Source organism: Globicephala melas, chromosome 6 (genome assembly GCF_963455315.2).
Source record: "Globicephala melas chromosome 6, mGloMel1.2, whole genome shotgun sequence".
NCBI lineage: Eukaryota > Metazoa > Chordata > Mammalia > Artiodactyla > Delphinidae > Globicephala > Globicephala melas.
The window spans coordinates 72,389,170-72,405,754 of NC_083319.1; the positions used below are offsets into that span (position 1 = coordinate 72,389,170).

Sequence of the window (16,585 nt, forward strand, 5' to 3'; positions counted from 1 at the left end):
GCAATACTTTTGTTCTCTTCCACTGTTTGAGGATCCAATATGGTAACACAGGCATAAAGGATCAAAACCACTGCCTCTTTTTTTTTTTTTTGTATTTTCTACCAACAAGGTATACACATACTGTTCTAGAAGTATATTAAAATGTCAACATACTTCTTACTAAAGTATATGCATTTTTTATTTCTAGGTACCCCTCTGAGTGGGAAATTACAAGTTTCCACTACATTTTTTTTGATCATCGCATAAAATAAGGCTAGGACACTTGCAATCTGTTTATTTTAAAAAAAAATTAAGGTTAAATTGCTAACACCTTTCCTCAAATCAGATTATAATAATGTAAAATGATGTTAAGATTCAAAATTTATACTGGCTAATCTAACACTGAATTGTGATAACCTGGATGATTTGCAAGCATAAGGTGAGAAGGAATTCTGAGGAAAAAAACTTATTTCCTCAAGCACACCAACAGTGTCACAAACCTTTACTGAGAATTTTCCCCTTATCTGCTCAAATATAAAAGAACTGCTGACATGCAAACCAGTCAAAATACTGATAAGCATACAAGAGGAGAGAGGTGAGGGGAGGATGTTCCAAAATCACAAAATTAGAGTATTGAATTCCTGTAATAAAAAAGGGAGCATGGAGATTTGAGATTAATTGCATGTTGGAAGAAAAAAAAATTGTCTTGTCACTCAGCTGAGCTCTTGACTACTAAACTGTGAATTCAGGACAATTACTTTTAGAATGGCTTTTTACCAAAAAAGCTGACAGACACAATCAAATTAAAAGAAGCCATTTAGTATACTTTGTTTAAAAAAAAAAGAAAAAAAGCACTTCATTATCGTATCAAGTTTTCTTAAGTTCTACAGAAGTAGAACCTTTGTATAAAAGATGAGCAAGAAATAATTTTCCTTCCTCCACAGATCTGCTAAGGATGCTTACCAGGGCTGAATATATATGTGAAACACAGCGTTGGCAGAGGTCATGATTTGTACACGTGTACTACATACATCAACCCTAACCTAATGGAAACTGAGTTTCTGATTTTAGAGGAGTCTCTTGATAATCTGGCATTGGCAACAAAAGTTACACTCAACAACAGTTGATTCTATGGGTGAATTAAATCTTGCCAGTGGCAGCAGAGTAAGTTACCTTCCTTCTATTTGGTTTTTCTTTAGCTCAAGTAAATGTGTGAGGACAATTTCCATTTGTTTAAAAAAAAAAAAAGTTAATGGTTATTCAATCAGAGGTATAGAATGATGTCAGCATCCAATTACCCAAACTGTACAACTAGCCAATGAAAGCACGTATCCCTATAAAAATTACCCATCGAGTTAATGTTTGAAAGCTAACTTATCAGAAGGTGTCATTCAAAAAAATTTTTTTGCACATTCTACTTCAATTAACATGCCTTTTGGAATACTTTACATAACACTGCTTTCAACTAAAGCTCTGAGGGAACCTCTTAACTCAAGAGAGCAAGTTTATTAGACTGAGCACAGGAGCCCCAAAAAATGTATAAAGACCTACTCACCACACTGTTCTTTCCCTTCAACTTTGTTTATTGATGTACTGAACATGAAAAAGTACAAAGAATCCAAACACAAAAGAAAACATGTACAGCCTCTTAAATACTCAACAGAATATATTTTCTATTCCAACAGATGTGAATTAAGTCATACTGTACAACTTCAAATAAATACCAGCCTTACATTTTATTAAGTGCTCTGATAAACACTGTAAAGTGAAGCACAATTTGCATGCCCTCTCATCAATGCCTTGGTTTGCTACAGTAGTATAGGAAAGAAGCATGTAGCTGCTGTTTTCCCGTGAGGGAAACCTTATTTTTTTTAAGTATATACATGTATTTTGTTTTTTAGTTTTTTTGTTTTTTTTTAAATGCAGGTTAACTCTGACAATCTAAATGCACCTAAGGATATGAGAAAGTGCTAAGCCAATTGATTTCTGAATAGCATTGAGTGGGTCAGCATGAAAACTCGCTTATTCACTTTAGCACGCGCCTCACAGTATATGTACTGTACTATACTGAAAATTTTTATAACTACAATTTTAAATAATAAAAATAAAACTCAACGCAACTGCAAAGATAATGTACAACTATGTTATGCATAGCACATTGCCTGTTCTAAGGGGAAGCATGTGAGCATCTCAGTTTATACAAAAAGCAGGACGTAACTATATAGTTCTCAGTGCATCCTGATGAAGGCATTTTTGCCTTCAGCTTTTTTGAAAATTTATTATAAGCTAGATGCTAATCAGAAAATATTTTGTATTTTTTAAAATTTCTTTCATACATGGTAAAGACTTATTTTATTATTTCCCCAAATAGTGGTTTAAGCATCATACAAAGTTAAATTTCAATAGCATACAGATATTTATGACTTTTGTATGAAAAATGTAAGGAAATTTGTTCAAAACCTATGGTTATACTCATTTTTTTTTACCACAAACATATTTATAAACGAAAATGTAGCATCACCATAAACAGCTGAAGCTAGACTATCTACAGACAAAATTAGCAACAAATCTGATGCACTGTAAATTCAAGTCCTCAGGACAACAAAAGTGATTAAGCAAGACCTCAAATAACAATGTTAATGCCATTTACAAAGGAAAAAACTGATACAAAAACATTCAAAACCTGAACATCACTTGGCATGTAAGGAAAAAAAAAATCAAATTAGCTGAAAGGTTCATAACACAAGGTCTTATTTACATTACACAAAGCTCAGGTGTTAGCCTTGAACATAACTTTCAAAATACCTTCAAATATATCCAACTCAGATCACTTTTGCCGATCTGCTGCAGTACAAATCATGTGCAACATCTTTTTTCCTTAAGACAAAACAATTCTTCAAACAATACTGCAAGTACATCACTAAACACCATGAGCTCTATCTGAAGGGATTTCTTTAGGAAGAACAGATTTTTTTTTTCCCCCATCTCGTGGTAATTTAAACTTCTTGCCTGCTCTTATATATTCTTTTGTAAATTTTTTTTGTTTCAAAATCACAAATCAATGTGAGCCACCTATCACATAATAACCAGGATGATCAGACGCTCCACTGGTGATTACAAAAACGAAACCAGCAGTGTTTCCCCCATTGATTCTACTCCTTTCATACAAAGATCTCAAAAGTATTTTCTACATCATAAATCTTTCTAAATTTTCCAACCACTGCAAATTTCCTGGTAAATTTTAAAAGCTCACTAGGTGTCATATGAAGAGATTTCTCAAAGTATTCAAGTCAAAATATTTGTTCCAGGACCAGTAAAAAGTTTCTCCAAATTTTCTTTTTTATAAAAATAGATGCTTTTTTTAAACCCACATCAAAGAGGCTCTTATCTCTTTGGCAAGGTACTGCTTTACGAAAAGTTCTCCAGTATTCTTACAATAAGCGTTTATAATGTAGCCCCCCTTCCCCAACCCAAATCATAATTACAAAATAAATACTGTTTTTAACTTCATAAATAAAAATGTAAACTTCAAAATACTTTTCTCAGACATAACAGCAATGCTTTAAATGTAAACCAAACACAAAGCTAATCAGAAAAAGAAAAAAAAGGGGGGGGGAAAGACACAACCAACTAAAGAATTACAACACAAAGCCTCAATATTTACTCACAGGTTCAAGGCAGTTATGTAAAAAGAAAAGAAATGTCTTCCCTTAGCTGAAACACTTTAAAAGGTCCACCTTCTTCAAAGAAGGCAATAGAATGCAATGTGACAGGTAAAAACCCTGTACCTCTTGTCCATATTCAAACATAAAAGATATTTAAGAAGTTTTAATTCAAATACTAGCAATAAAAAATCTCACATATTTCTTAGGATGCTAAGTAGTCGTTTTATCCCATCTCAACACTGACTTACAAAGACATTTACTAATGTATAAAGTTTCTCTTAACTTGCCTTTGTTGTATAGTTTTCATATATAAATGGACTGAGGACAAGAGCTCATTAGGCTTTGTGCGTTTTGTTTGTCTTAAAGGAGACCTGCAGTACTCTGTCTCCCAGACGGTATCCATTGAGGCTAGCTATCGCCATGGCAGCCTCATCATAGTTTGTCATAGTCACAAATCCAAAACCTTTGCATTTATTGGTGTTAAAGTCACGGATGACCTTCACGTTGGTGACAGCTCCAAAAGGCCCAAACATTTGCCACAGGATACTCTCATCTGCGTCAGGAGCCAGGTTGTACACAAAAATACACCACCCTGTTCCTGGGTGCCCAGGGATATTAATTCCAGCCAAACTGGTCATTCCATCAATGGTCATTGGAGAAAACCTACTAAACAAAATAGGAGAAACACACACACACATGCACACACACACACACACGCACGCACACACACGCACAAATAGAAACAGAGGTTGGTTACAGCAATGGACTTAATTCTTTCCCCTTTCCCATCCCAAGAGTTTCGGTAACTCCCCTCCCCACAACAGATACATACAACTATTTGAGGTTTCAACCAAAGTCGGTGTGTGGCTTGCAGTGGCATGCTATAATATCACGGTATTAATAAGTTATGAAATGGCCACATATGCTGTATTGAAAAATATTACTCACAATAGCAAAGAAATAAATTTGGAACTGGCTTCATGAACTTAAGCAGGACTGGGGGCAAGAAGGACCAACACAGACAGAAACATGCTATAACGTCGCAATGCAAGAGAAAACAAATAATGGGGTTTTTAAAGGCCAGGTGGCATCCAGTGGTATAATAATATTCCTTGAGTCAACCGTGCTTCAAAAACAGCTTTTCATTAGGCTGTACATGCAAAAGAAAACCCAACACAAACTTATGAAGGGTGTCACTCCCCAAATCAAAGAAACTAGTCAATTATGGGAAGGGATTATGGTTATCATGAACCTCTATCATTACCTCTTTACTCCATAAGCCATATTGAGCAGATTGTCCAACCTGCAAAACACACATTTAGCAAACTTCAGTTTTTAATTTTTCCCCTTGATGTCCAAGAAAGCTGGGCTCGTTACTGCCATCTTCCAAGGGGATTTTTATATATTAATTGTATGTGAAGTCTCAGAACAGTGGGGCTTCTTACATTTCTGAGAGGATGGTACCCACTGCCATAATACAGTAGCTCTTCCAATGGATATAGTTTATCTCTACAAAGGTCAGGGAAATCACTGGTGGTCATCTGAGGAAACCCTTTCAAGAGGAAATGTGGAGGCTCTGGAATACTTAACATTTGGGTTCTCACCTTTTGCAGGCAAGTTCTAAGCACTCCACATGCACCTACATGTCCTTATATTATTTTTAGTTTTCAGAGCTATTAGTTCCTGAGTATCATAAGGCACTCAGATTAAGGGACTTGCTCAAGGCCAAAGAGTTAGGAAATGGTGGCATCGATATTCAAATTCTGCAGTTTACACAGAATTCCATAAATTTCCCTTCAACCCCCCAAATACAAAGGACTTTCATTACTTAAAATCAAAGTGGTGTTATTATAGGTAAAAAGAACCTTATAGACAACCTCAGCTGAACCTCCCATTGCTCAATGTATTCAGCTGAGGTCCACAGAACCTAAGACGACAGACTCACTGAGCAACAAAGCAAGGACTTCAGACCCCAGTCTGACGCTTATTTTGATTGTCCTACAAGAAGTATAGTCCCACTACTCAGGGTGTAAGAAGCAGGTAGATAGAAACAAACTTAAGTGAGCTTCTCTTAACAAATTTTTTTTTTTACGAAGTAGATGGCGGTGGGTGGGTACTCTTTAAAACTCTCTACCCTTTTCCTGTTTCAAAAATTAAATTGATGTCTTTAAGCACTTGATTCTTCTTGCTTTATCAGTTTCAAAGAGACCGTTCCAATGTTCCACATTTGTGCAATGAGTACCAATCAGTGACGTGTGTTTAGAGGAGGTAGGCATAACTGAATACCTCAACTGCCACAATGTTCAACACTCTCCAAGTAAGACTCTGGGTCAGGAGAACATTTTTTTCTTTAACAGCCATGAACGGTTAAGTTTGAAAAATGTTTCAACCTTATTGTCTAACCTGTGGCCTCAAGTGAGGCTAGAGCACACATGAGAAAGCAACTCCTCCTAGTTTCATAAAAGCCTCAAGACGCCTCCTTCTGGTCTTTCAGAACTGGACAAAGAATCTTCACAGGTTCCTATTCCCAATTACCTCTGTACATTTGTGTGTTTCGTAAAATTAAAAAGAAAGAACCGAGCTGACTGTAATGCAAAGTACTATTAAAAAAAAAAAAGGAACAAATCACAGTGACAAAGGAGCCTCATCTGTGTGTGGTGTGTGCCTTGTCCCTCTACCCTCTCAGGAGCAGGGACAAGTTCATTACTCATCGTACCACTAATCGTGGAGCACAGACAGATTGGGTCACTACAGGTTTACAATTAGTATCTGTTGACCGAATCAAAGCATTGAGGTTACTAACATTACCCTTAACTGCTTAATCCAGAGTAAGAACTATCAGAAGGGCAGACTGGGGAGCCTGTTTGCACATGCAAGGGAGAGAGCACATGTATGGAAAAAGTACACAGGTGGGAGGGGGATTTTGTTTTGTGCAGAGGTAATGAGTATAGTCAAAGATGCCATACCCTTACACTCCAAAGTAGAGGCCACAAATACCAGAAATAAGGATGCAAACAAATTAGTATCATCAACAATAAAGTAATCTGATATAGATAATTTCATAGAATTGCTGAATGATCAATACAGAATGCATTTGGCATATGACACCAGTAGAACAGAATAGCATATTGAGGTCTGCTTCCAAAGTACTCAAAGGCTCAGATGCAGAGACACCAAAACAGAGTCACATCATCTCTGCCCATTAATTGTGCAGACTCTATCACCACCAGCTTAGGACACTAACCAAAGTCCAGAGACAGAATCTCCTAAGCAAGTTTTCAGTATTTTCTAAGTAGGGTAGAAACCAAAACTGCCCCAGAAGTGGATTACATGTGTTAAAAGGAGAGATATCTCATTTCTCACTCTCCACCCCAGGATTCTCCAGGCAGGAGGCCTAGGACTTTTATACTAGGATCTCTGAGGACCCTCTCAATGAGCCTCATATTTGCCCTACCTGTGAAATCCTGTGTGATACCACAATCCTGCCCACTGATATCTTCACTCAATATTCACTTTAGAAAAAATTCAATCCTATGCAATTCAAGCCAAGTTATCTGCCTCTCCCTCTCTCTCTTTGCTCTCCTTGCCCCTCCCTCCTCTCCCATCAACAAGGAGGAACATGGCACCTAAGAAACAGGACCTAGGCAACACTGAAAACCCCCGCCTGCCCACAGTTGGACCTAGCAGTTTACCCTGCTCTCAGTGCCACACACCCACAGGAGCTGGGAGAAGGCAGTGTGTGCTCCACTAGGGCACCATGTACCCCAAGCCTTGTAGAAGTTGGAAAACTGTCAATTAGGCAGTTAGCTCAGACACAAGGACCACTATTACTCTCCAGAATTATACATTTTTTCTGGGTCTGTCCAGAGTTCAGGGACAGCCATCTTTTGCATGTGATCATTTAATGACAGAAGCCAATTTTTAGTGGAGACCAAGTTAATAGCCTCCAGAATGACCTAGGAGGGGTGTGTGTGATGATATACAGCTGTATGGCAAATAAATATTAAAGTGTCCAATACAAATTTTTTCTGATTTAAAAATAAAGTATTCTTTACTCATATTGAATAAATGTACTGCATCCAAAGCCCTCACTCAGTCCCCATGCATCACATACTCTCCTGAGGGAAGACTGAGCGGTCCTCAAAGGGAAAGTGACACAGTCACCTGGTCTTTAGCATGGGTATAATCCACTTTACAAATAACACGTTAAGTGGATTTGAAGGATTAGATTTAATTAAAACAACCCTCAAAGAAGAGGTAGTTTTAAAAAGATTCCTGCAAACAACAAATCATCATCACCATCATCACCATCATCAGAGGGAGGATGACACCAGTAAGGAAAGCCCAAGTAAATAAGAAAAGAGAGAGTTGATTCTCTCTCCTACTCCTAGTACAAGCTACACTATGCAGTTAGACAAAATAATCTAACATGTCTCACATGAAGTCAGACAAGAAATTCCAAATTATCAAGATCATAATTTTATGACTCTTGCTTTAAAGGTATACTATTTACTAAGATATTATGTAAGTGAAAAATGAGCCAGTTAGCATGATTAACAAAACACTGATATACTGTTTATTTCATCCTTATTTTTATTTTCTGTTTATGATTAGGGTTTATGAATTAATGAATATAATAGCACAAGCCCCCATGTGCATATAGTTTATGACTACATGCCTAGTTTCTGATTATAAGTGGGCAATATTTTGAATAGAATATTCCCATTTCAAAGCTAGATGTTTATAAGTAGAGAGTGAAAAGAAGGTACCTTCCCAGTTTCCAAGAAATTTAGCTGACAGACTATGGGAGGGCCTACACGCAGGTAGAAGGGGAAATGTCAGTCAAAGTGAGAAATAAAAATATACAGAGAGATTACTAATGGGTAAGAAAAGAAAACTCTGAACTCTACAAATAATGGTTCCCAAAACCTCACTGAAGATCACTGACCAAGATCTGCTTTGAATTTAACCCACAACAAGATCATCAACTCATCTCCTTATCTAATTCCTGTAAACAGAGGAAAAAAATTATTCAGGACGATTGATACCAGTTTCTTCCCAAAGTAAATTGTGATAGTGCAACCAGCACATGCCTTAAATGAAACTCAAATGCTGATTTAAAAGGCTCCTTTAAAAATGCATAAAGGCTTATTATAGAAGCAGGCACACAAGCCATTAGACTAGACCACATTTAATAAAATTAAGGCTGCTCCACAAGTAGAGAGATGAAAAAAATTTGGCTGAAAGTTTAATTCAGATACCATGTCCCAAGAACATACTTAAGGGGCTTGAATTACACTATCCATCCAAATAAACAAGGCCGGTCTTATTTTGAAAACTGTAGTCAATTAAATAAGCATATTAGATTAGCAGTGCTCATGTTAAAATAATTCTTTCTAATTATTCATATGGGTTGACTGAGCCATAAACCTCCCAAGCCCACTTTTAAACTTAACTCTTATTACATGGATTTTAATTTTTTTTAACCTTAAAAGATAAGGTACATTGCATAAATATTAAAAACATCCTTGGCTATTAATATTTATAACTTGTATTCGCTAATGTCTCTCAACTCCCGAGGCACTATGACAACATAAAAACACACAGTGCAAAATTTTCTAAGTGTTCGCAGGAAGGTGACAAACTCAAGGCTGAGAGCATGAGAACACAGATACTAGAGACAAAAGATCTAGGTAATGACCTAGGCCTGAACTACAAAAGAGCAAAATACCAACAAAGCAAGCCAGTCCTTCAATTCAAGAGTCCTTCTGAGATGAAAGAAGATTCAACCTTAATTCAATAGAATAAGAAAAAAAAATCAAGGTAATGACAGACCAGGTTCAAAGATATTAAAGAAAAGCAACCAAATACACAACAGGGTAAACTTAAAATCTAGGAATAAAGGCTCTCAATTTCTTATAACACTGAATCTAAACCAAACACCTTCACTGAGCTCAAAGACTAGTTCATAATTTATTATCTGAAGATGGATTATGAGAAATGGGGTGACGTAGACAGGAGTTAAGAATCTGAAAGTACAATAAACTTCTTCCCGATTTTCTGAAACCCAGTTTCCCTTAAAACAGACAACTCTTATTCCCTTTTTCCAAAACTTCTTTTTATAGGAGATAAGGAAAGTAAGAATCGCTAAGTTAATTACATACGGAACTAAAAGATAAAAGCACAGAATGGGCAGAAGATAATTTTTAAAATATTAAATTTGATCATCAGAACATCCTGTAAAGCTTTACCGAATTAAAAAAAAAAAAAGCATGCAGGGAGGGGGCTAGATGATGTTGAGAGCAGATGAAATAGCTATCAACAACCTAATATTTGAGTCACCTACATGCCTTGTCATTTCAATAATCAGGCATTTTCCTGGAGATCCTATCATTTCAGCCCTCTTGCTCAATCTTTCTCAGAATTCAATCTTGATTTTAAGAGCACAGTTTTACTCAGTAACTACCATAAAACAAAAACCAGAGGTTAAATTGGGAAACACCAAAAATAACAATTTAAACTAATACAGCTTTCTACTAACATCAAACATCTTGTATTTTCACAGTATTAAAATCAACCAGTAAGTTTCAAACAACTTTCCTCTACATAATAAGCTCAAAATTCTTTTCTAGGCCCCAAAGACCTCTGAAGTTAACTGGATAGGCTGCTTAGGAAACACCTCTAAAGTTCCTTCATGCATGTCTGTGCTAAATTTGCAAAAAAATATTACTCACTTAAGATGCCACACAGGAAACCTACAGGCAGAGTTAAGAAATGACTGTGAAATTTCTTTCTCCGCAAGGGCGAGGAGCAAGCAGCCCCATGCATGTCTTCCTCCAGCCCAATCACCAACCACCACAGTCAAAAGTGGCAGTGTTCCCTTTCTACCAATGTTTTTTTAAACCTTACAAAGTTAAAGCAGAGAGCGAAGTGAACACAAGGCTTAGTCAACTGGGTACCAAGTCATACAGCTCCAAATGGAGCCTCTGACAGTAAACCCTCTTCTCCCAAGGCAAAAGCCACCCTAAGTAGGAAATGAACATGGTGTTTACGGAAAATTTCTTTCTCATACCTCAGGTGACATAATTTTTTTTTAAAGGAGATATTTTACTAATTTTTATCTTTACTCTCTTCAGCACTCTAAAACACCTGAATGAAAAAAATGCATGTGATTTAAGCTAGAAAACATATAACTCTTTATTAAGCTAAATTTGTGATTATATTTTTGGTAATTAACTATTTTGCTCCAGCAAGGAAATAAAATTGATATTCACTGGTGATAAAAAACAAAACAAAAAAATACTAGCATGGAGGTTACATGGCATTATGGCTGCAGTATACCATATGGCCAAAAAGGATATTAAAAATGTTACGGAAAATAAAAAACGTTTATGTCTCTGTGTTCTGTTTAACATCTAAAAGTCACCATTCTTCTCACATGCAGATTAGGGGTTTTTTTAAGTGACTTAATTTGGTTGTTGCCCCAGTATTAGAATAAAATTTGAAAAATCAGAATATTTATACCCATCTATGAGACAGAATATCCTCTTTGGGCTAAAAATGCATGGTCATTCTATGGACTATAGAGAGGTTAGAAAACTACCACCCACGGGCCAAATCCAGACTGCCATCTGTTTCTCTACAGCCCAGGAGCTAAGAATGGTTTTTACATTTTTAAAGAGTTGTTTAAAAAAAAAAAAAAAGACACGCATCAGAGACCATGACCCACAAAACCTGGAATATTTACTATCTGGGCCTTTACAGGGGTTTGCCAACCTCTAAACTGCAAGGAATAAAAACCTAAAAAGGGAAGAAGGAACTAAATTATAAAAACGTAATGTCATCACATAAGTTAGGTACCCTTAGTGGTGCACATATTATAAAACGAAGTAAATGAAAGAGCTTGACCTAAAAATTAAAACACAAGGGCTTCCCTGGTGGCGCAGTGGTTGAGAGTCTGCCTGCCAATGCAGGGGACATGGGTTTGTGCCCCAGTCTGGGAAGATCCCACATGCCGCGGAGCGGCTGGGCCCGTGAGCCATGGCCACTGAGCCTGCACGTCCAGAGCCTGTGCTCCGCAACGGGAGAGGCCACAACAGTGAGAGGCCCACATACCGCAAAAAAAAAAAAAAAAAAGAAACACAAGAATAAGATCTTATCAAGAAAAAAACTAAAAAGGGGAATTTGAAAGCACTGGAAACAGTTAAGAAGACCCCCAGCATTCTGTAGGTCAGGGTTTCTCAACCTCAGTACTACTGCTGTTTGGGGCCAGATAATCTGTTGCTGTTGGGGGCTATAACTGTACATGCAAGGTGATTAGCAGCATCCCTAGCCTCTCCCACTAGATGCTAGTGGCACCCCCCACTCAAGCTGTGCCCACATAAACGTCTCCAGACACTGCCAATGCCCCCAGAGGGGCAAAACTACTGCTGGTTGAGAACCACTGCTGTAGGTTATTGTCCTTTTGTCCCCACCCTGGATATTTGCAACAGACACTATTCCCCAAGTAGGTTTTCTCTGTGCCCATAAGAAAAAGAAAGAAAACAACAATAATAATAGCAAACCGGAGACCCTGTCCGTAAAAGTACTGGACAATGAACCTGAGAGTTCTGAGTTGAGTAGCTGGGCATAAGAACCAGACCAGACTTACCTAAAACGCTGTGCCTGCTGAGCTAGTGGTCCTGGATACCTTCTGTTTGGAGACTGGTACAGCTGGGAAAGGATGGCCTGATTTGTTTTTTGGCTTGGATTATTAGCAAACTTTACAGTGATTGGCTCTGTGGCACCAGGAGGTTTCTGGCCATTTAGGCCTTTGATAGCTTCTTCTGCCTCAATCCGCTTGTCAAATCGAATAAACCCTACACCCCTTGATATGCCTATGGTAGATGTGGGTAAGGATTTGGGAAAGAGGGAGTGGAAGGAGACAGGAGGGAGAGAAGAAAGGATAAATTAATTTTTCCTTCTCAAGAACATGTTTTCACCCACATATAACATCTGCCACAAAATCACATGAGGAGAAAAGTTTTACCTTGACTTAGTAGCAATTCAGTATAGCGTTACAATTTTGTATTTTTTTAAATACATGAAATGCATTAAATTAAATTAACGCATTTTAAAGTCCATTACCACATGCTACCAATAAGCCAAGAAGAAGAAGAAAGCACACAAGCATATCCATGTTTCCTTTCCCCACCTTCTTCTCTCCCTCTCATGCACTCACACTCTTTAAAAAACTCAACAGTATGCCTGACTTGTACTTTTCAAATTATGCTACTGGACAAACAGTTCAGAAATGATGGGCACAGTAGCTCTTTTTCTTGTTACAAGGAGAACAGAAACAGACATTTGTTAAAAATGCTAAAAAGCTATGCTAAAAATATATGCACAGTGGTAGAAAAATATATTTCAGCTACATTTTTAAACAATATAATTCTACTTAATCATATTATATAGGAAACCGACCCTTTAAGAAAAATGTCTGAAGAGGCTTTTCTGGTTCCCTGAAGTTCCCCCACTGTTTTTAACTGGCTGTTCTTTATTAGAGAAATAATATTATATGGAGAAAAAGAGGTGAAAGAGGAGGTAGAGTTTAAAAATAAATAAGATAGAAGTAAAGCCTCAAAGCTCTCTTTCTTTGGCAGCATTTACTTCTGACTACGGAATGTCATTCCCTGGCTCCCGCTCTCCCCACCCTGAGAGACAAGAATGGGGGAAGGCAGAGGGATGGCCAAATACCTGTCCAGCTTTTGAGAAATGGTAGCAGGAAACCCAACTCATTCCATTTAATTAGCTTAACAGGCTATTTGGGGTGGCCATAGCTGGCCATCATGAGATTAGTAGTTGTAGGGAAAGACTTTCTTGGCAAGCAAATTGGTAGTAGCAGTACCAGCTTGGGACTAGCAGTGAGAAAAGCCTAGATGATTCAGAGTATGTCACTGAAGAAAAGAGTGAGAGGTTGTTAAGAAAGATAGGCTAAGAAAATGCACTAGACCATTATGATTTATAGGAACTTTAAAAAAGAATAAAGGTCTGCTTGCTTTACAATTAATACTGTGTAAGTTGAATGGCTTAGAATTTTACTCTAAGGTAGATGAGGCCTTTTTTCCATATACACGTACCTCAGACAGCCCCTATCACTTCACCCTTCCTATTTAAGCTATACCTGCTGCACATTATTACCACCTGATGGCTGAATAACAAAATTGCAGGATTTTTCATTTTAGGTAAAGTGGATAATTTCACTCTGTAAGTGTTAAGTATAAAGATGAAATGGTGAAATGACAGCAAATCTATCCTTTCAGTTATCTATTAAGAATGAATAACCCCTAGGACTTGACTATTCCATAAGGAAAGCATTAGATAAGCAACGAAATGGCCTCTATATAGGATGAGTCATCTAAACCTATGGTCCTCAAACCTGAGCATGCATCAGTATAACCCAAAGGGCTTGGTAAAATGCCCACTCTGAGAGTTTCATTCATTAGGTTTTGGGTGGAGCCCAAAGGAGGGCTCCATTTCTAAGGAGGTTCCAGGAGGATGCTGATGCTCCAGGTGCAGAATCACACATGAGAACCACTGACTAAACCAGGAGGTGGTGAGATAAATCCACCTGTGAGCCTATATACTCAGGATGGACCTGCAGTTAAGAGATGGGCTTTCTGTATCACAGGTGAAAGAAATCTACTTTTGATTCACAAGTCCTCACTGAGAATGAATGAATGAAAAAGCATGAAAAATATGAACAAAATATCAGGCCATTTTTGTTGCTCTAAACAAATATATCTAGATTGCTAGGCCTGGATTTCTATATGACTCCATTAGCAGTCTGTGTTGTACAATACACTGTGATAGAATGTATGATAATTACAAAATGCAGCTAAGAAGAAAAGACCACATTTGTATATACCTCACTGGACTAAATTTTCTCCATACAGCAAAACCTACAGGCCATTCTCCCAAGTATGTGAATGATGGTAGATATCACTTTACTCAGAACTCAGAAGTATGGTATTCAGACTCTGTAAGAGGTAAACTAACAGCACAGAGGGGCATAACATAGGCTGCTTCTGATCAAATTCAGATCAACTAAATTGATCGTCACTTGAAGAATTAAAAACGTGGCCTAATTTTACTCTGTGGTCCATTGTTTCTTTAAAAATCACACATTGCAATGTACAACTATCTCCACAGGTACAATAATTATCAGAGAGAGAGAGAGAGAGGGGAAAGGAGAGAGAAAGAGAATAGGGAGAGTGAAGGAGGGGAGAAAGAAGAAACACACAGAAAAAAGAAAAACATATTTTCTTAAAAAACAAAGAAACCCCACCCCCCAAAAAAAGACTACTCACAAAATCTTAATGTGACTGCTTAAGTATATGGCATTATAGGTTATTTTTCCCCCTCCTTACCATGTTTCCCTAATTTCCTTATGTTTTAAAAAGAATATTGCTTTTACAATAGAAAAATATGCCGGTGCCTTATTTTTAAGATCCATAATCAAATCTATATTGCTAGTTTTTCTTTAACTCAAAGCTTTAGCAGAAGAGCTAGCTCCCTTACATACAAAATTTTTAATAAACATATTAGTCTCCTTATTTTGGTTTGGTTAAAAGTAATATAAGGGCTAAAATAAATTTTTAACATTCAAAATTTTAAACTCTTACACATGCCTATACAACACAGCATGGACCTGAAAAATAGCCTTAACAGCAATTACCAGGGTAGATGTAGTGTAATCCGCTCCTGGAGAATTAGCTGCACTAAACTATGTTTTTCACAAAAATAAGATTGTTTATTAGTACTTTATAAGGAGGATGGGAGCTTTTTTCATGCAGCGGCTTGGAAATGAAGATTAATTTGTAATAATTATTTGTAATAACTTACATGTAATAATTATACTTATAAATTTATTACAAGCCACAAAACAGACTCCAAACCTGCACGTCTGCAGAGGAAATGACTCAAGCTTGCTCACTACACTCCACAATCTATTCTTATCCATGCATATCTATGAACAGTCCCAGCAGAAAACTGCATTTTCTGTCCCACATATACCTTTGATGTGTTCCACAGGTAAGACTTCTGTATGGGAAGGCAGAATATTTCACCATCTGCCAGTCGGAAAGCAGAAAAGATTGTCCAGAGCAGCTGCCTACTTACCAGTGACCTGGTCAACCAGAATACGAGAAGTAATAATGCGTCCGTATTGTGAAAAAAGTTGTTCCAACTCCTTCTGTGTCATTGTTTTCGGAAGTCCACTGACGTACAAATTTGCATCTCTGATAGAAGCTGAACTTGGGCGAGCATAGGAAACCTGGAAGAGAGCAATGAAACGTATATGCACACTCAGTGACCTCCCTTCTCAAACGCAAAAACTGCCTCAAGTTAGTTAGCAGCTTCTGCATTAGAAGTACACAACAAACACTGAAGTGCAAGCAAGTCCAGAGTGAACTGTTTCATTTCTGGAGAAATTCTCGACAAATGAGAAACGCCATTCCCTTGCATGGAGAGAAGACAGTATTTACCCCTAGCTTTGTAAGTGTTCAAAACAGACCAATGGTGCACATAGCAGAGTACTACTCATGGTAATAAGTTATCCTTGAGGGGGGAAATCCCCCTAAACTAGGAATTTAGGCTCAATCAGAAGACCAAGCTTAAAGATTCTAAATTCACCTGACACATCTGTGTGAACTGTTTTTGCACGTCTCCCATCTCGGGGGTTGGGGGTGATGGTACAAAGTTTCTGAAGAATTTATTATAAGTACTTCCTTTTGATTTATTCGAAAATAGCTATCGTCCTTAAATTGCAAGAAGTTGAAGCATGAATGAACTGTACCTCCCGTTATCCTTTGCCTACTGTCTTCTTGTCCACAAATCTCTTTAATCTTGGTTTTCAAAAGGTCTTAAGTCTGTCTATTGGTTTATTGACTTTACCTGCCATT

At 37.4% G+C, this 16,585-nt stretch overlaps 1 protein-coding gene across 13 annotated transcripts in view; it reads right to left on the bottom strand.

The window, feature by feature from the left end:
* Positions 1 to 1,547: 1,547 nt before the first annotated feature.
* The window catches only part of ELAVL2 (ELAV like RNA binding protein 2), a 135,413-nt gene continuing 120,375 nt past the window's right edge, over positions 1,548 to 16,585 (bottom strand). For 11 of the 13 annotated variants that reach the window (XM_060301005.1, XM_060301008.1, XM_060301000.1 and 8 more), the window contains 4 exons: positions 15,804 to 15,957; positions 12,295 to 12,520; positions 4,909 to 4,947; positions 1,548 to 4,310 (listed from right to left, as the gene is read on the bottom strand). In XM_060301005.1, the coding sequence (XP_060156988.1) occupies positions 3,980 to 4,310; positions 4,909 to 4,947; positions 12,295 to 12,520; positions 15,804 to 15,957 (750 nt within the window). In that variant the 3' untranslated portion in view covers positions 1,548 to 3,979. The remainder of the gene's footprint in view (positions 4,311 to 4,908; positions 4,948 to 12,294; positions 12,521 to 15,803; positions 15,958 to 16,585) is intronic. The other 2 variants (XM_060301007.1, XM_060301004.1) reach the window with 1 other exon arrangement.